Source organism: Oncorhynchus gorbuscha, linkage group LG13, assembly GCF_021184085.1.
Source record: "Oncorhynchus gorbuscha isolate QuinsamMale2020 ecotype Even-year linkage group LG13, OgorEven_v1.0, whole genome shotgun sequence".
NCBI lineage: Eukaryota > Metazoa > Chordata > Actinopteri > Salmoniformes > Salmonidae > Oncorhynchus > Oncorhynchus gorbuscha.
Window position 1 is genome coordinate 63,459,317 of NC_060185.1, and position 21,626 is coordinate 63,480,942.

The following is a 21,626-nucleotide window of genomic DNA, read 5'->3' on the forward strand; positions in this document are numbered from 1 at the left end:
CTGTGGAAGTGAAGAGCAAAATCAGCAATCCCCCAAAACACATAAAGTGACCATAAAAGCTACGGGTCATGACCACAATATCTGTTAATTTCCGATGATATTGGTGAGTTCTACAGTATTTTAAATGTGATGAGGTAAAACCTACTCAATTTGATACGGCCTAGTTAACACAGACACCAGAACCCGAATGTTCAGCCACTTCATCAGACAAACTTCTCGCAAACGGGCGTGATGCGTTTCAGCACCATGGAGAGCGAGACCGCTCTCGCTTTAACCATGCAGGCAAATAGCAAGAAAATGTTACAACTGGTACAAATGTTACAACTGGTACAAATGTTACAACTGGTACAACTGGTAACACAATGTTACAACTTCAGAACGTTCTAAAATTAAACGGATCATTCAAACGAGTAACAAAACAACGTCATAATAACCAGCATAAGCAAACCAATGCAGATAACTTGGTAGGCCTAAACAAAGGGAGAAAAACATATTTCACTTTTAACTGACCTGTAACCCTTACCTTGTCTTTGTTGGGTAATGTTTGAGTCCTGTCAAACGTGTCATTTCCATTAATACTGATCAGTTCTGCATCTGCAGGTGGATACGGTGCGGGGAAAACCACTACGTCACTCTTCAGTGTGTCTGAGCTGAAACACACGTCATACTGCTGAGTAGATTTCGAGTAAGACCAGCTCCCGTCGGGGTGTGTGGTGATCATTGGGGCGCTGTGCATGCTGAAGCTGTCCTCATTCTTGAAGCATTTTACAGCTATTAAACTGATGAAGCTCAGTAAAAATATCACTGACACCGAGGCAATGGCGATCAGTAAATACAGGTTTAAATCAGAGAAGCTCTCCTCCTTTCTCGGTACGTTTTTGAAATGAGTCTGGATTTCACCTGTACTTTCAACCACCACTACATCAATAGACACAGTCGCTGACAGTGAGGGTTCTCCATTATCAGAAACCAACACCACCAACGGGTGAGTTTTCAGGTCATTGTCACTCATTCGCCTCTTAGTCCTTAGTTCCCCGGTGCTGGTTCCGATTCGGAAGAGGTTGGTTCCCTTGGGTTCAGAGATGTGATAAGAAAGCAGCGCATTGTAACCAGAGTCGGAGTCTACAGCCCTGATCTTGGCCACAAAGTAACCCGCTTCAGCAGAATAGGGAATGTTCTCAGTGTTAACAGAGCCGTGATCAGAATAGGGCGCGAGAATCCCAGGACTGTTGTCATTCTCATCCAGAATAAAAACGTTCACAGTCACGTTGCTGCTGAGAGGAGGAACACCAGAGTCTGTGGCCTGAACTTTAAACTGGAACGTTTTAGTCTCTTCATAGTTAAAAGACTGCAGGCTGACTATATCTCCTGTATCTGAGTTGATATTTACAAATGATGATATTGAAACACTTTTATCTAATAACGAATACGTCACTTTTGCATTTTCATCTGAATCTGGATCAAAAACAGACATCGTATAAATGACGTCACCTACCGGACGGTTCTCTTTAACATAAACATTAATAATTGGTTCTGAGAAGCGAGGAGCGTTGTCATTGACATCAGAAACGCGCACAGTAATAACGCTGGTGCTGGAGAGAGGCGGGGTCCCTTCGTCCGTAGCGATGATGGTGACATTGTACTGAGAAACACTCTCTCTGTCAAGAGGCCCATCTACAACAAACGAATAATAGTTTTTATAGTTCGACTTTAATTTAAAAGGAACAGCCTCAACAAGATTACAGTTAGTTAGGCCATTTTTCCCTCCGTCTTTATCTATCACTGTCACCAAGGCGACTACCGTGCCTATTTCACTATCCTCTTTCACTGGGCTCATTAATGATGTCACTGATATTTCGGGAGCATTGTCATTAACATCAACAACCTCAACTAATACTTTACAATAACCACTGCGAGGTGATGAACCTTGGTCAGTTGCTTGTACACGTATTTCATATGCTGCGTTTTTCTCCTGATCCAAATGTCCTTTGACAGTCATTTCACCTGAATCTGAATTCAGGGCAAACATATCAGCAGGATTCAGATTCCCACGCTCAACGAATGAATACACAAGTTCACTATTTAGTCCTTCGTCTAAATCAGTAGCACTAAGTGTTAAGACTGTAGTCCCAAAAGGTATATTCTCAGGCACACTGACCTTATACAGCGGCTTGCTAAATGAGGGTGAATTATCGTTAGAATCTATGACATTTACAACAATAGGCAGCGTTCCGGATTGTGGAGGTTTTCCTCCATCTACAGCGGTCAGTGTGAGCTGAATAACGGACTGTTTCTCTCGGTCTAAAGCTTTCTGCAGGACTAACTCAGCAGACACACTCTGCTCTCCACCGTTCTGTACATCCAGGGAGAAGTGTTCATTTGGGCTCAGCTTGTAGCTCTTCACCGAGTTACTGCCCGTATCTGCGTCATTCGCTATTGGCAGTGGGTATCGCTCGCCGGGGTATGAAGATTCAGATATGTTGAAAGTAGCAACATTTTTAATGAATGACGGAGAATTGTCATTGATGTCTAAAATATTCACCTCGATGCGGTGGAGAAGCATAGGATGGCTCAATATGGCCTCTATATTTAGAGAGCACTTTACCGTACTCGGACAGAGCTCCTCTCTGTCTATTCTCTCGTTAACTAACAGTAATCCTGTTTTCAGATTCGCATCAAAATACCTCTTACTATGTCCCGATACAATCCTTAGACCCCTCGACTCCAGTTCGTGTACATTAAGGTTTAAATCCTTAGCGAGATTCCCCACAAACGTGCCTTTGTCCACCTCCTCTGAAACGGAGTAAGATATCTGCGCTGCAGACCAGTCAAATAAACAAAGCAACGCGACGCAATGAATCCAAACGCCTTCTCTTTGTCTTCGACAACCCATGGTTGCTTTTTCAAAATGAATGAATCCAACAGAATATATTCACATTTCCACGAAACCTAAAAACCGGTCAAATGTTTTTAAAAACCCACCCAGCCCATTCCGTCTCACCACCATTCGAGTGTTTCGCATCGAAAACCTCTCGAGACTGGTGACTCTTTTCTCTTTTTCTTTCAGAGAGGAGGAGTCATGGAATATCAGTGACTGCGTTTACTTCTGTGGTCTGTAGTGACACCGTGTGCCACTTGCATTTCACTTGTTTTTGGAATACTGCGATGACCTCAAGTCGACAATATCACACTGGACATTTACTCAACGAAAGGCCCACGTGTTAAAAAGGACACATGTGCTGTCACATGCTAAACACAGGGAACGTAGCTACATGCAAGTAAAGTAACCTAATCTAAAGAAATACATCTTCACAATCGTCGGGTTCTGATAACAACGACAGAAGATAAAGCAATCAAAAAGGAGTAGCGCGGACTAAAACTCAAGGCATTGACACGGAAAGCTCAAGGGTCTACCATACTATTTAATCTTTATTTAACTAGCCAAGTCAGTCGATAAGAAACTCTTACTTTCAATCACGGACTAGAAACAATGGGTTAACTGCCTTGTTGAGGGGCAGAACGAAAGAGTTTTACCTTGTTAGCTCGGGGATTCGATCTTTCAACCTTTTGGTTATTAATTAGTGCAACGCTCTAACCACTAGGCTACCTAATGCTCTCGAGAATGCAAATACACAATACTCATGAACAAATGTCCACGTTTGCATCTATTCCATTACACCAGTGAAAGGTATCAAGTCGTTTACATGCGTTACACACTAATCATTCGATATGAAACTGATTATGGCAGTCGGGAGATTATGCAATCGTCATGTAAAGACGTATGTTAATGAGTGTATGTCAAAATCGGAAGTAAGCATGCGCCGATTGGTTGGTTTCCTGAGCGATCTTTGATTTATTAGGACATGTAAACACCCGAATTGGCGTTCCAGCTGTGTGTTTGATCTGCGCATGTGCTAGCACCAGCTGAGCGAGCCTCCCAATTTATTTCGAGTGAAGTGAGTTCAGATCAACTGAATGTACTCTTCTTAGAGGTAGTTTTAACATACCAACTTTATATGTTTGAACTCAGAATCAAATATGCTTCCCAAAAATAACATGTTAGCTGTGGTAGAACGTTTATTTTGATTGACGATTTTCTGCACGTATCAGAGTGCCACCAGCTGGCCTGATTTCAAATGTGTTCATGGAAACAAGATTATTAGGGAAATCGTTATTCTTGCAAAGCATATAAACGTTTTAATCAAACTAATATATGAATCTGACTATACACAATAATAGCATTATTATGTGCATGTAACCGCATTCAATGTTAAATGAACACTGCCCCTAATCAGAGCGCAAACGGTTTCTGTGCCATGGACTCTGCTAGGAGTTCCCCACTTGCTGAACATAGACCTTTGAAAGGAAAAGCCACGGTAGACATTGCTCAAGAACTCACCTTGAGGGTGACAAAGTCATAATCAATTATATAGCCTAATATCAATGTTGCCTCATTTTTATTTTTGCTCAACCTTTATTTTCTAGGCAAGTCAGTTGAGAACAAATTCTTATTTAGAATGACGGCCTACTCCGGCCAAACCCTAAACTTGACAACGCTTGGCTAATTGTGCGCCGCCCTATGATACTCCCAATTACGTCCGGTCGTGATACAACTTAGAATCGAACAAGGGTCTGTAGTGACGCCTCTAGCACGAAGATGCAGTGCCTTAGACCGGTGCGCCACTCGGGAGATATAAGCTGTATATTTCCCATACGTTGTATACGTTACTTCCTATTTACTCACAATATCTTATACACACATTACACTTTGCTGGGGACTGACACATTTACACATTTGAGAAATGCAACATTTCTGTAGCCTATAGCATCATAGAAAGCCAATCACAAGTCACAACATGTGGTCCTTCTGTAGCTCAGTTGGTAGAGCATGGCGCTTGTAACGCCAGGGTAGTGGGTTCGATCCCCGGGACCACCCATACATAGAATGTATGCACACATGACTGTAAGTCGCTTTGGATAAAAGCGTCTGCTAAATGGCATATATTATTATTATATTATTACAAAGCATTGCAGGCTTGGCACGTATCTTCAGCTTCGAAGTTTAGCGCGCCTTCAGAACCATGGACAGCAACGCCCACTTCATGAACCACACGCGCAGTGCAAAACAATGCTTATGTGAAAACTTTGGAGAGGTAGCTGATTTCAAAGTAAGAGCGACTTTGAAAACAATATTCTTTGACTGCGAGTTCAAAGGAGTAAAACATATATGATTTCAATATGAAATGTAAAGGCCGGTTTATGGAGATAGCTTACCTTCTCTTTGTTGGGTAACGTTTGAGTCCTGTCAAACGTGTCATTTCCATTAATACTGATCAGTTCTGCATCTGCAGGTGGATACGGTGCGGGGAAAACCACTACGTCACTCTTCAGTGTGTCTGAGCTGAAACACACGTCATACTGCTGAGTAGATTTAGAGTAAGACCAGCTCCCGTCAGGGTGTGTGGTGATCATAGGGGCGCTGTACCTTTTGAAACTGTCGTCTGTCCTGTGGCATTTTACAGCTATTAAACTGATCAGGCTCAATAAAAATATCACTGACACCGAGGCAATGGAGATCAGCAAATACAAGTTTAAATCAGAGAAGCTTTCCTCCTTTCTTGGTACGTTTTTGAATTGAGTCTGGATTTCAATGGTACTTTCAACCACCACCACATCAATAGACACAGTCGCTGACAGTGAGGGTTCTCCGTTATCAGAAACCAACACGACCAACGGGTGTGTTTTCAGGTCATTGTCACTCATTCTCCTCTTAGTCCTTAGTTCCCCGGTGCTGGTTCCGATTCGGAAGAGGTTGGTTCCCTTGGGCTCAGAGATGTGATAAGAAAGCAGCGCATTGTAGCCAGAGTCGGAGTCTACAGCCCTGATCTTGGCCACAAAGTAGCCCGCTTCAGCAGAATAGGGAATGTTCTCAGAGTTAACGGAGCCGTGATCAGAATAGGGCGCGAGAATCCCAGGACTGTTGTCATTCTCATCCAGAATAAAAACGTTCACAGTCACGTTGCTGCTGAGAGGAGGAACACCAGAGTCTGAGGCCTGAACTTTGAACTGGAAAGTTTTTATCTCCTCGTAGTTAAAAGACTGCAGGCTGACAATATCTCCTGTATCTGAGTTTATATTTACAGATGATGATATTGAAACACTTTTATCTAATAATGAATACGTCACTTTTGCATTTTCATCTGAATCTGGATCAAAAGCAGACGTCGTATAAATGACGTCACCTACCGGACTGTTCTCTTTCACATACACATTTATCACTGGTTCTGAGAAGCGAGGAGCGTTGTCATTCACATCAGAAACGTCTACAGTAATAACGCTGGTGCTGGAGAGAGGCGGGGTCCCTTCATCCGTAGCAGTGATAGTGACATTGTACTGAGCAGTGCTCTCCCTATCAAGAGGCCCGTCTACCACTAAAGAATAATCGTTTTTGTAGTTCGACGTTAGTTTGAAAGGGACAGAGCCTACAAGTTTACAGTTGGTGAGGCCATTTTGACCTCCATCCTTATCATTTACTGTGACCAAGGCGACCACAGACATTAACTCAGCATCCTCTCTCACTGGGCTCATAAGTGACGTCACTGATATTTCAGGTGTATTGTCATTGACATCAATAACTTCCACTAACACTTTACCGTGGGCACTGCGAGGAGAGTGCCCACGATCTGACACCTGCACACGAATTTCGTATGCAGCGTTTTCCTCAAAATCTAACTTTCCTTTAACTTTAATTTCACCTGTGTCTGAATTTATGGAAAATGTATCGGCAGGGTTAAAATGTCCCCGTTCAATGAAAGAATAAACAAGATCACCATTTACCCCCTCATCTAAATCAGTGGCGGTGATTGTTAATATAGATGACGCAAAGGCAACGTTTTCAGAAACACATGCCTTGTAAAGGGATTGGCTAAATACTGGCGTATTGTCATTTACATCCATTACGTTAACAATAATCTGTAATGTTCCGGATCTTGGAGGATTTCCACCATCTAGAGCGGTCAGGGTGAGCTGGATCACGGGCTGTTTCTCTCGGTCTAACGCTTTCTGCAGCACTAACTCAGCAGACACACTCTGCTCTCCACCGCTCTGTACATCCAGGGAGAAGTGTTCATTCGGGCTCAGCTTGTAGCTCTTCACCGAGTTACTGCCCGTGTCTGCGTCATTAGCTACCGGTAGAAGGTATCTCTCACCGGGATATGAGGATTCTGAAATATTTAATAATTTCACGGTTTCACGAAAAGATGGTGCATTGTCATTTATGTCAAAGATATTCACCTCTATACGGTGGAGCTGCGTAGGATGGCTCAATATGGCCTGTATGTTTAGCGAACACTTTACCGTATTCGGACAAAGCTCCTCTCTGTCTAGCCTCTCCTGAACATATAGAATTCCTGTTTTCAAATTCGCCTCGAAATACCTCTTAGGCCTACCGTGTCCCGATACAATCCTTAGACCCCTCGACTCCAGTTCCTGTACATTAAGGTTTAAATCCTTAGCGAGATTCCCCACAAACGTGCCTTTGTCCACCTCCTCTGAAACGGAGTAAGAGATCTGCGCTGCAGACCAGTCAAATAAACAAAGCAACGCGACGCAATGAATCCAAACGATTTCTCTTTGTCGTTGACTACCCATCGCTGCGTGTATTTTTTTTTTATCCCAGTAGAAAAGTCACATATCCATGAATTTCCAAAAAGCCTATTGGAGAGATCCTGTACACAGCCAAGCCCTCTCCATCTCACCACCGTTCGAGATTTTCTGATGGCAAAGCTCTCGGTAGTGGTGACGCCATTCTCGTTCTTATTAAGAGAGGAGGAGTCATAAAATATCAGCGACGACATTAATTTCTGTGGTCTATAGCGACACCGTGTGTTACTGTTATACATTGCTTATATTACTCATGTAAAATAAGATCGTATCGTAAATATTGCACTTGTTGTTAGAATTTCACTTACGTTAGAATACTGAGAATACTCGTGTTGGACATTTACTGCCCGGAATGCCTAGCTATGTATTTAAAAGGACAAACGTTCTGATCAATACAAAACCCAGGAAAGTAGCTAAAGAAAAGTCAACCACATATAGTCAAATAAATGTTCACACCGTCATGTTCTGATAACAATGACAGAAGTCATGATAAAGACTCCCACTGGATATTGCTATGCTATGCTCAAGTGGTTAACATCGTGACGCTCTCATAGACTGCAAAGAAACACTCCTCAAACGTGAAATCCCAAATTGCATCTCCTCCATTACACCAGTGACAAGTTTTACCTAAAAACCAGTGTCCCAATCATCAGAGATCAAAAATGGTTTCAACTCCATGGACCGCATTCGGTAAGATTTCACCGCTTACTGAACATAGATAGACATTTGGAAACAAATATAGGTCTACGCGGTTGAAATGGACAAATATACGACAGTATGCAACGTTAGGCGTTCAATGTTGATGATAATTATGTAGCCTATATCATCGATCTGCAATATGGTGCATACTTACATCTTCCATATGTTTCACCTTATTTTCTCGCAATACTCTACGTATACAAATGCTAGGGTGAGACATTTGCACAAATTCGTGAAGATTAAACACTATTGATAAGTGTCATGGGCAGCCATTCATTCATACGTCAGAGAGCATTCAGCGCGTCGCGCGAATCTTAATTTCAGAAGATCAGCACACCTTTAGAACCAGGGACAGGAAATCTCGCTTTATGAAGCCGGGAGGCCAAAGGCATAGTGCGAAACAAATCAAATGTGATAACTCTGAAGTGGAAGGCTCTTTTCAAGCTAAGAGGAACCTTGGAAACAGTTATCTTTAACTATGGGGAGTTCAAAGGAGTAATTCATGAAGCAATAATTCAATAGACAAATAGGCTCGTTTATGTAGAGATCTTACCTTCTCTTTGTTTGGTAATGTCTGAGTCCTGTCAAACGTGTCATTTCCATTAATACTGATCAGTTCTGTATCTGCAGGTGGATACGGTGCGGGGAAAACCACTACGTCACTCTTCAGTGTGTCTGAGCTGAAACACACGTCATACTGCTGAGTAGATTTAGAGTAAGACCAGCTCCCGTCGGGGTGTGTGGTGATCATTGGGGCGCTGTACCTTCTGAAACTGTCGTCTGTCTTGCGGCATTTTACAGCTATTAAAATGATGAGGCTCAATAAAAATATGAATGACACCGAGGCAGTGGCGATCAGCAAATACAGGTTTAAATCAGAGAAGCTCTCCTCCTTTCTCGGTACGTTTTTGAAATGAGTCTGGATTTCACCTGTACTTTCAACCACCACTACATCAATAGACACAGTCGCTGACAGTGAGGGTTCTCCGTTATCAGAAACCAACACGACCAACGGGTGAGCTTTCAGGTCATTGTCACTCATTCGCCTCTTAGTCCTTAGTTCCCCGGTGCTGGTTCCGATTCGGAAGAGGTTGGTTCCCTTGGGCTCAGAGATGTGATAAGAAAGCAGCGCATTGTAGCCAGAGTCGGAGTCTACAGCCCTGATCTTGGCCACAAAGTAGCCCGCTTCAGCAGAATAGGGAATGTTCTCACTGTTAACGGAGCCGTGATCAGAATAGGGCGCGAGAATCCCAGGCCTGTTGTCATTTTCATCCAGAATAAAAACGTTCACAGTCACGTTGCTGCTGAGAGGAGGAACACCAGAGTCTGTGGCCTGAACTTTGAACTGGAAAGTTTTTATCTCCTCGTAGTTAAAAGACTGCAGGCTGACAATATCTCCTGTATCTGAGTTTATATTTACAGATGATGATATTGAAACACTTTTATCTAATAATGAATACGTCATCTTTGCATTTCCATCTGAATCTGGATCAAAAGCAGACATCGTATAAATGACGTCACCTACCGGACTGTTCTCTTTGACATAAACATTAATCACTGGTTCTGAGAAGCGAGGAGCGTTGTCATTCACATCAGAAACGCGCACAGTAATGACGCTGGTGCTGGAGAGAGGCGGGGTCCCTCCATCCGTAACTGTGACAGTTACATTGTACCGAGAAACACTCTCTCTGTCAAGAGGCCCATCTACCACTAACGAATAATAGTTTTTATAGTTCGACTTTAGTTTAAAAGGAACAGAGCCAACAAGTTTACAGGTAGTCAGGCCGTTTTTCCCTCCATCTTTATCTATCACAGTTACCAAGGCGACTACCGTCCCCATTTCACTATCCTCTTTCACTGGGCTCATAAGTGACGTCACCGAGACTTCAGGGGCATTGTCGTTGACATCAATAACTTCTACCAACACTTTAGAATAACCACTGCGGGGTGAGGGACCTTGGTCAGTTGCTTGCACCCGGATTTCATACGCAGCATTTGCCTCATGATCCAAATTCGCCTTTACAGTAATTTCCCCAGTGTCTGAATTCAGGGCAAACATATCAGCAGGATTCAGATTCCCACGCTCAACGAATGAATACACAAGTTCACTATGTAGTCCTTCGTCTAAATCAGTAGCACTAAGTGTTAAGACTGTAGTCCCAAAAGGTATATTCTCAGGCACACTGACCTTATACAGCGGCTTGCTAAATGAGGGTGAATTATCATTTGAATCTATGACATTTACAACAATAGGCAGCGTTCCAGATTGTGGAGGTTTTCCTCCATCTACAGCGGTCAGTGTGAGCTGAATAACGGGCTGTTTCTCTCGGTCTAAAGCTTTCTGCAGCACTAACTCAGCAGACACACTCTGGTCTCCACCGCTCTGTACATCCAGGGAGAAGTGTTCATTCGGGCTCAGCTTGTAGCTCTTTACCGAGTTACTGCCCGTATCTGCGTCATTCGCTATTGGCAGTGGGTATCGCTCACCGGGGTATGAAGATTCAGTTATGTTAAAAGTAGCAACCTTTTTAATGAATGACGGAGAATTGTCATTGATGTCTAAAATATTCACCTCGATGCGGTGGAGAAGAATAGGATGGCTCAATATGGCCTCTATATTTAGAGAGCACTTTACCGTACTCGGACAGAGCTCCTCTCTGTCTATTCTCTCGTTAACGAACAGTACTCCTGTTTTCAGATTCGCATCAAAATACCGCTTACTATGTCCCGATACAATCCTTAGACCCCTTGACTCCAGTTCGTGTACATTAAGGTTTAAATCCTTAGCGAGATTCCCCACAAACGTGCCTTTGTCCACCTCCTCTGAAACGGAGTAAGAGATCTGCGCTGCAGACCAGTCAAATAAACAAAGCAACGCGACGCAATGAATCCAAACGGCTTCTCTTTGTCTTCGACGACCCATCGCTGCTTGTACAAAGTAAATTAATCCAATAGAAAATATTCACATGTCGATGAAACCTAAAAAATAAAAATAAATCCGTTAGAGAGATCCTGTACACAACCCCGCCCTCTCAGTCTCACCACCATTCGAGCGTCTCTTGACAAAGGCGCTCGGACTAGTGACTCTATTCTCTTTTTCATTCAGAGAGGAGGAGTCATAGAAGATCAAATTCTGTGGTCTATAGCGACATCGTGTGTTGTTTATAGACTATATTACTCATGTAATATAAGAGTGTATATTATTTGACTAGTTAGAATACGGAGGTAAACTCCAGTGGGCAGTCTCGTGTTGGGACATCCGCTAGACGAAATGCCCATGTCTTTAAAGGACAAGCGTTCTGTTCAATGCAAAACACGGGAACGTAGTTCACGAAAGGTCAACCCAATATAATGAAACAAATGCTCAGATGGTCCTGTTCTGATAACATTGACAGAAGCTAGAACAATCAACGAGGAAGTAAAGACCGAGGGGATATCGACATTCAAAACTCAAGGGGTTAACAGTGTGATGCGCTATAGACTGCAAAGTGAGAAAAACGTTGCATCCATTCCATTACACCAGTAACAAGCATGCATCTAAAGAGAACACTGCTCCCATTAGCGGAGAGCAAAAAACGGTTTCAGCACCATGGAAAGCACGCGGTAGGCTTTCACCGCTTTCACCGCTTACTGTCCGTTGGAAACTAATTCGGTTGACATGGATACACAATAGGCATATGTACCTTTACGCTGATAATGTCAATAGCGGTTTTGTAGCCTATATCATCAATCTGAAAAATGATGCATCTGTATATTTCCCATACGTTGAATACGTTCCTGTCTTTTTTCTCACTCTACCCTGCATACTTACGACTTTGCTTGGGGTTAGGCACATTTAAACGCCCAGCTCTGAAGTTTAGCGCACTTTCAGAACCATGGACAGCAAAACTCCCTTTATGAAGCCAGGAGGCCATTCACACAGTGAAAAACAAAGCCAAGATAAAAACTCTTGAGTGGATGGATGTTTTCAACGTAATAGCAACTTTGAAAGCAATATTATTTGACTGAGAGTTCAGAGGAGTATACAAAGATGCTTCTACATAAGATGTATAGGTTAGTTTATGTAGAAATCTCACCTTGTCTTTGTTGGGTAATGTTTGAGTCCTGTTCAACGTGTCATTTCCATTAATACTGATCAGTTCTGCATCAGCAGGTGGATACGGCGCAGGGAAAACCACTACGTCACTCTTCAGTGTGTCGGAACTGAAACACACGTCATACTGCTGAGTAGATTTAGAGTAAGACCAGCTCCCGTCAGGGTGTGTGGTGATCATAGGGGCGCTGTACCTTTTGAAACTGTCGTCTGTCCTGTGGCATTCTACAGCAATTAAACTAATGACGCTCAATAAAAATATCACTGACACCGAGGCAATGGCGATCAGCAAATACAGGTTTAAATCGGAAAAGCTCTCGTCCTTTCTTGGTACGTTTGTGAATTGAGTCTGGATTTCAATGGTACTTTCAACCACCACTACATCAATAGACACAGTCACTGACAGTGAAGGTTCTCCACTATCAGAAACTAACACCACCAACGGGTGAGCTTTCAGGTCATTGTCACTCATTCGCCTCTTAGTCCTTAGTTCCCCGGTGCTGGTTCCGATTCGGAAGAGGTTGGTTCCCTTGGGCTCAGAGATGTGATAAGAAAGCAGCGCATTGTAGCCAGAGTCGGAGTCTACAGCCCTGATCTTGGCCACAAAGTAGCCCGCTTCAGCAGAATAGGGAATGTTCTCAGAGTTAACGGAGCCGTGATCAGAATAGGGCGCGAGAATCCCAGGCCTGTTGTCATTTTCATCCAGAATAAAAACGTTCACAGTCACGTTGCTGCTGAGAGGAGGAACACCAGAGTCTGTGGCCTGAACTTTGAACTGGAAAGTTTTTATCTCCTCGTAGTTAAAAGACTGCAGGCTGACTATATCTCCTGTATCTGAGTTTATATTTACAGATGATGATATTGAAACACTTTTATCTAATAATGAATACGTCATCTTTGCATATTCATCTGAATCAGGATCAAAAGCAGACATCGTATAAATGACGTCACCTATCGGACTGTTCTCTTTAACATAAACATTAATCACTGGTTCTGAGAACCGAGGAGCGTTGTCATTCACATCAGAAACATGTACAGTAATAACGCTGGTGCTGGAGAGAGGCGGAGTCCCTTCATCCGTAGCTACGATGGTGACATTGTACTGAGTAGCACTCTCTCTGTCAAGAGGCCCATCAACCACTAATGAATAATCGTTTTTATAATTCAATTTCAATTTAAAGGGCACTGGCCCAACAAGTTTACTGTTAGTGAGGCCATTTTTACCACCATCTTTATCTGTGACTGTCACCAAGGCGACCACTGTCCCTATCTCAGCATCCTCTTTCACGGGGCTCGCGAGTGACGTCACATATATTTCTGGAAAATTGTCATTCAAATCAATAACTTCCACTAACAGTTTCCCGTGTGCACTACGGGGTGATGAGCCTTGGTCCGTCGCCTGCACACGAATTTCATATGCAGGACTTTCCTCGTAATCCACATTTCCCTTAACTGTGATTGCTCCAGTGTCTGAATTTATATCAAACATATCAGAGGGGTTCACATTACCACGTTTGATAAAGGAATATACAACTTTACCGTTGACTCCCTCATCTACATCTGTGGCATTTAGCTGAATCACCTTAGTTCCGAATGGAACATTTTCTTTAACGCGAACCTTGTACAGCGGCTGACTGAACGTGGGTGAATTATCATTGGCATCAATTACGTTCACTACTATCAGCAATGTCCCAGATCGTGGAGGTTTTCCTCCATCTACAGCGGTCAGTGTGAGCTGGATCACGGGCTGTTTCTCTCGGTCTAACGCTTTCTGCAGCACTAACTCAGCAGACACACTCTGGTCTCCACCGCTCTGTACATCCAGGGAGAAGTGTTCATTCGGGCTCAGCTTGTAGCTCTTTACCGAGTTACTGCCGGTATCTGAATCGATTGCTATCGGTAAAAGATATCGCTCGTCGGTGGATGATGATTCAGAAATGTTGAATGAATATAATTTTTCAAGGAAAGATGGTGCATTGTCATTAACGTCTAAAATATTCACCTCAATGCGGTGGAGCTGCGTAGGATGGCTCAATATGGCCTGTATGTTTACCGAACACTTTATCACATTCGAACAAAGCTCCTCTCGGTCTATCCTCTCGTTAATGTACAGAACCCCTGTTTTTAAATTGGCATCGAAATACCTCTTACTCTGTCCCGATACAATCCTTAAACCCCTTGACTCCAGGTCCTGTACATTAAGGTTTAAATCCTTAGCGAGATTCCCCACAAACGTGCCTTTGTCCACCTCCTCTGAAACGGAGTAAGAGATCTGCGCTGCAGACCAGTCAAATAAACAAAGCAACGCGACGCACTGAATCCAAACACTTCCTCTTTGTCTTCGACGACCCATCGCTGCTTGTACGAAACGTATTATCCCAGAAATAGAAGTGGCATGTCCATTGAAACCACAGAAATCCGTAAAGTAAGAGATCCACACGACCCAGCCCTCTTCCTCTCACCACCATTAGAGTGTTTCTCTTGACAAAGCGCTCCGGACACGTGACGTTTTTTTTTTTTGTCAGAGAGGAGGAGTCATAGAATATAAGTGACCACTCTCCCATTCCTGGTCTATAGCGACACCATGTGTTACTTGTTTGATTTAATTCAACATTTTATACCACATCATTAACTTACTGTGATAGTAGCAAGCAAATAGCAAACATGACTGTGTACGTATCATGTGGCCAACGTTGTATCAACTATGAATCAACCACATGTTAGAGTCCAGTTTGAATACAGGTGCTCAGGTTGGGACGCGAAAAACGGCAAACACTGGGGAACAATTCAAAGGAGTATCAATAGTCATTTAACGTCGTGGTGATAAAGGTAAAATTTAGTAATGAGGACAGCTGTCGAAGAGTCAAGTAACCAAATACAGGAGGTCCTATTGATCGCCCATATCGAAAAGTGTCAGATTGAATGTTCCTGGGGAAGACAAAGCAGAGATAAAAAAAAAAAAAAATTCAAAACCAACTTTCTACATCACTTGAAAATGTCCATTCCACTTTCAACGATTAAAAGTATCGTCCCGAAAAGGCCTCTGCCACCTCGAAACCAAATAAACTGTTTCAGCACCACGGAGAGCGTCTGTGCTTTCAAAGTGATGTTCTTTTGCACATTTCTTCTCCATTTATTCCCAGAAATATTCTTATACGATACCAAAAACTCAATTTCCATGCAAACATTTGAATGACAACTCTGAAACCGTTTGATAAATGTCTGTCATTATCCCAAAAACTGCAATAACAAAGCTGGAGTTTAAAAAACATTTACACATTCGTGACGGATTTTACTCTTACCTTGTCTTTGTTGGGTAACGTTTGAGTCCTGTTAAACGTGTCATTTCCATTAATACTGATCAGTTCTGCATCTGCAGGTGGATACGGTGCGGGGAAAACCACTACGTCACTCTTCAGTGTGTCTGAGCTGAAACACACGTCATACTGCTGTGTAGATTTAGAGTAAGACCAGCTCCCGTCAGGGTGTGTGGTGATCATAGGGGCGCTGTACCTTTTGAAACTGTCGTCTGTCCTGAAGCATTTTACAGCTATTAAACTGATGAGGCTCAATAAAAATATCACTGACACCGAGGCAATGGCGATCAGCAAATACAGGTTTAAATCAGAGAAACTCTCCTCCTTTCTCGGTACATTTTTTAACTGAGTCTTGATTTCACCTGTACTTTCAACCACCACTACATCAATAGACACAGTCGCTGACAGTGAGGGTTCTCCGTTATCAGAAACCAACACGACCAACGGGTGAGCTTTCAGGTCATTGTCACTCATTCGCCTCTTAGTCCTTAGTTCCCCGGTGCTGGTTCCGATTCGGAAGAGGTTGGTTCCCTTGGGCTCAGAGATGTGATAAGAAAGCAGCGCATTGTAGCCAGAGTCGGAGTCTACAGCCCTGATCTTGGCCACAAAGTAGCCCGCTTCAGCAGAATAGGGAATGTTCTCAGTGTTAACGGAGCCGTGCTCAGAATAGGGCGCGAGAATCCCGGGACTGTTGTCATTCTCATCCAGAATAAAAACGTTCACAGTCACGTTGCTGCTGAGAGGAGGAACACCAGAGTCTGTGGCCTGAACTTTAAAATGGAAAGTTTTTATCTCCTCGTAGTTAAAAGACTGCAGGCTGACTATATCTCCTGTATCTGAGTTTATATTTACAGATGATGATATTGGAACACTTTTATCTAATAATGAATACGTCATCTTTGCATTTCCATCTGAATCAGGATCAAAAGCAGACATCGTATAAATGACGGCACCTACCGGACTGTTCTCTTTAATATAAACATTAATAATTGGTTCTGAGAAGCGAGGAGCGTTGTCATTCACATCAGAAACGTCTACAGTAATAACTCTGGTGCTGGAGAGAGGCGGGGTCCCTTCATCCTTAGCTGTGATGGTGACATTATACTGAGTAGCACTCTCCCTGTCCAGATGCCCGTCTACCACTAACGAATAATCGTTTTTGTGGTTCGACATCAGTTTGAAAGGAACAGACCCTACAAGTTTACTGTTACTGAAGCCATTTTTACCTCCATCTTTATCTGTAACTGTCACCAAGGCAACCACGGTCCCTATATCAGCATCCTCCTTTACTGGGTTTATTAATGACGTCACAGATATTTCGGGAGCATTGTCATTGAGATCAGTAACTTCAACCAACACTTTAGAATAACCACTGCGGGCCGTGGGGCCTTGGTCCGTCGCTTGCACACGTAACTCATATGCTGCATTTTCCTCGTGATCTAAATTCGCCTTGACAGTAATCGCACCACTTTGTGAATCTATGGAGAACATGTCTGCATAGTTCACATTTCCACGCTTCATAAAGCTATATAAAATGTCAGCGTGTGGACCCTCGTCTAAATCTGTAGCCTCTAACTTCAATAGTTGTGTCCCTAACGATATATTTTCATTAATACGGACCTTGTAGAGTGATTTGCTAAATGTTGGCGAGTTATCATTGACATCTATTACGTGAACAATGATTTGTGACGTCCCAGATCTGGGAGGTTTTCCTCCATCTACAGCGGTCAGTGTGAGCTGAATAACGGGCTGTTTCTCTCTGTCTAAAGCTTTCTGCAGCACCAACTCAGCAGACATACTCTGCTCTCCGCCGTTCTGTACATCCAGGGAAAAGTGTTCATTCTGGCTCAGCTTGTAGCTCTTTACCGAGTTACTGCCGGTATCTGCGTCATTCGCTATCGGTAGAGGGTATCTCTCACCGGGTGAAGAAGATTCTGAAATGTTAAATGTATGATACCGTTCAAGGAATGACGGTGCATTGTCATTTACGTCAATAATATTTACTTCAATGCGATGAAGAAACACAGGATGGCTCAATATGGCCTGTATATTTAGAGAGCACTTTACCATATTCGGACAGAGCTCTTCTCTGTCTATTCTCTGGTTAACGAACAGTACTCCTGTTTTCAGATTAGCCTCGAAATACCTCTTACTCTGTCCGGAAACAATCTTTAGACCCCTCGACTCAATTTCCTGTATATTGAGGTTTAAATCCTTAGCGAGATTCCCCACAAACGTGCCTTTGTCCACCTCCTCTGAAACGGAGTAAGAGATCTGCGCTGCAGACCAGCCAAATAAACAAAGCAAGGCGACGCAATGAATCCAAACGCCTTCTCTTTGTCTTCGACGACCCATCGCTGCGTGTACAAAAGAAATTAATCCACAAGTCAAAATCGCATATCCATTAAAACCACAAAACGATCCGTTATATGTATATCAGAGATCCAATACAGCCCACCCGCCTCCGTCTAATGGTGTTTCTCTTCACAAAGCTTTCGGGACTGGTGATACTGTTCTTTTTTCATTCTGAAAGGAGGAGTTTGTCAATGATGCATCTTCCGTTCGTGGTCTATAGTGACACCGTGTGTTGCTTTAATACATGACTCGTTTGGAATGGAGAGATTTCTCTGATGTGTTAGAATAGGCCTACAGAGATAACTTCAAGTAATCAAACTCGTGTTCGTAATTCACTCAGCGAAAGGTGCATGTATGTAAAAGCACGAACGTGTTTGTTCAAATGAAACACACAGGGAAAGGAGCCAAAACGTCTAGCCACGTTGAACAATAAACCATGTGTGGATTATATCCTGATGTCGATGGCAGAAGCTATACAAATCTAGGACGAGTAGCAGAGCATTGATACGGATAGCTCAAGGGTTACCGACATTGTAATGCTGTCAAAGGCCGCAAAGACAACTCTGAAAAGCGAAATACCACGGTTTGCATACTTTCCATTTAACCAGTGACAATTATCGGTCTAGAAACATCACTGGACATTGTAAGCACAAAGCACAAACGATTTCAGCCCCATATAGAGCAGCCAAAACGATTTCACCGCTTGGTGAACACAGTCATTTGGAAACAAGTATTCACGGTAGCCTATAAATCGTTGATACATTATGCGTCCGTAGGCTGAAAATGGGGACACGTTATATCAATCTGAAACCTGCCATGATGTAAGCATATCTTCATATTTCCCAATGCCACATATCTCTGTCTGTTTCCGCACAACACAAAACACATTGACACTGGAAGTGCAGACACATTTAAACATCTGCGGAGGAGAGTTCCTCTTACCTTCTCTTTGCTGGGTAATGTCTGAGTCCTGTCAAACGTGTCATTTCCATTAATACTGATCAGTTCTGCATCTGCAGGTGGATACGGTGCGGGAAAAACCACTACGTCACTCTTCAGTGTGTCTGAACTGAAGCACACGTCATACTGCTGAGTAGATTTAGAGTAAGACCAGCTCCCGTCGGGGTGTGTGGTGATCATTGGGGCGCTGTACCTTCTGAAACGGTCGTCTGTCCTGTGGCATTTTACAGCTATTAAACTGATGAGGCTCAGTAAAAATATAACTGACACCGAGGCAATGGCGATCAGCAAATACAGGTTTAAATCAGAGAAGCTTTCCTCCTTTCTTGGTACGTTTCTGGATTCAGTCTGTATTTCACCTGTACTTTCAACCACCACCACATCAATAGACACAGTCGCTGACAGTGAGGGTTCTCCGTTATCAGACACCACCACGACCAACGGGTGAGCTTTCAGGTCATTGTCACTCATTCGCCTCTTAGTCCTTAGTTCCCCGGTGCTGGTTCCGATTCGGAAGAGGTTGGTTCCCTTGGGCTCAGAGATGTGATAAGAAAGCAGCGCATTGTAGCCAGAGTCGGAGTCTACAGCCCTGATCTTGGCCACAAAGTAGCCCGCTTCAGCAGAATAGGGAATGTTCTCAGAGTTAACGGAGCCGTGATCAGAATAGGGCGCGAGAATCCCAGGACTGTTGTCATTCTCATCCAGAATAAAAACGTTCACAGTCACGTTGCTGCTGAGAGGAGGAACACCAGAGTCTGTGGCCTGAACTTTAAACTGGAAGGTTTTTATCTCTTCATAGTTAAACGACTGTAGGCTGACAATATCTCCTGTATCTGAGTTTATATTTACAGATGATGATATTGAAACACTTTTATCTAATAATGAATACGTCACTTTTGCATTTTCATCTGAATCTGGATCAAAAGCAGATATTGTTTTAATGACGTCACCTACCGGACTGTTCTCTTTCACATAAACATTAATCACTGGTTCTGAGAAGCGAGGAGCGTTGTCATTCACATCAGAAACCTGTACAGTAACAACGCTGGTGCTGGAGAGAGGCGGGGTCCCTTCATCCGTAGCTGTGATGGTGACATTATACTGAGCAGCCTTCTCTCTGTCAAGAGGCCCGTCGACCACTAACGAATAATAGTTCTTGTAGTTCGACTTTAGTTTAAAATGAACAGACCCTACAAGTTCACAGTTAGTGAGGCCATTTTGGCCTCCATCGTTATCAGTTACTGTCACCAAGGCGACCACTGTCCCCATCTCGGCATCCTCTTTCACTGGACTCATGAGAGACGTCACTAAGATTTCTGGGGCATTGTCATTGACATCAATCACATCAACTAGCACTTTACCATGTGCACTGCGAGGTGAATGCCCTCGGTCCATCGCCTGAACTCGAATTTCAAATGCAGGACTATCTTCATGATCCAAATTTCCCTTGACTGTAATTTCACCCGTGTCTGAATTGATGGCAAACATGTTTGAGGGGTCCAGATTTCCACGTTTTAAGAAAGAATACACGATCTCACCATTTACGCTCTCGTCTAAATCTGTTGCAGTGAGAGTTAATATATTTGTCCCAAAAGGCGCGTTTTCATGAACACGAACTTTATAAAGCGGCTTAGAAAATACTGGAGAATTGTCATTAACATCAATTACGTTCACTACTATCAGCAATGTCCCAGATCGTGGAGGTTTTCCTCCATCTACAGCGGTCAGTGTGAGCTGGATCACGGGCTGTTTCTCTCGGTCTAACGCTTTCTGCAGCACTAACTCAGCAGACACACTCTGCTCTCCACCGCTCTGTACATCCAGGGAGAAGTGTTCATTCGGGCTCAGCTTGTAGCTCTTTACCGAGTTAGCTCCTATGTCTGCGTCATTTGCTATCGGTAGCATATATCGCTCGCCCGGCGTTGAAGACTCAGAGATGTTAAATGTGTGGGATGTTTCAACAAAAGATGGTGTGTTATCATTAATATCTAAAATATTAACCTCAATACGATGCAGAAGCACAGGATGGCTTAATATGGCTTCGATATTCAAAGAGCACTTTATCGTATTCGGACAAAGCTCCTCTCTGTCTATTCTCTCGTTAACTAACAGTAATCCTGTTTTCAGATTCGCATCAAAATACCTCTTACTATGTCCCGATGCAATCCTTAGACCCCTCGACTCCAGGTCCTGTACATTAAGGTTCAAATCCTTAGCGAGATTCCCCACAAACGTGCCTTTGTCCACCTCCTCTGAAACGGAGTAAGAGACCTGCGCTGCAGACCAGTCAAATAAACAAAGCAACGCGACGCACTGAATCCAAACGCTTTCTCTTTGTCTTCGACGATCCATCGCTGCTTGTATACAAACAACTGAATCCAATAAGTAAGGGTCATGTATCCGTCAAAAAAAAACCCGAAGTATTCCGTTAAATGTCGAACATTCTGTACACAGCTCAGTCCTCTCCGTCTCATCACATCGACCGTTTCTCTTCACAACGCCCCTCCGACAGTGACGCTATTCTGTATTGTCCTTCAGAG

At 43.3% G+C, this 21,626-nt stretch overlaps 1 protein-coding gene across 24 annotated transcripts in view; it reads right to left on the reverse strand.

Moving 5' to 3' along the window:
• LOC123993294 (protocadherin alpha-C2-like) overlaps positions 1 to 21,626 on the reverse strand; it is a 228,089-nt gene that overhangs the window by 62,756 nt on the left and 143,707 nt on the right. The window contains exon 1 of one of the 24 annotated variants that reach the window (XM_046295282.1): positions 19,069 to 21,552. The exons of 18 other annotated variants lie outside the window; for them this stretch is intronic. In XM_046295282.1, coding sequence (XP_046151238.1) covers positions 19,069 to 21,438 — 2,370 coding nt within the window. In that variant the 5' untranslated portion in view covers positions 21,439 to 21,552. Of the gene's footprint in view, positions 1 to 523; positions 2,983 to 5,274; positions 7,750 to 8,914; positions 11,413 to 12,437; positions 14,911 to 15,756; positions 18,230 to 19,068; positions 21,553 to 21,626 lie in introns of those variants that run through there. 5 more of the 24 variants (XM_046295280.1, XM_046295277.1, XM_046295279.1 and 2 more) reach the window with 5 other exon arrangements.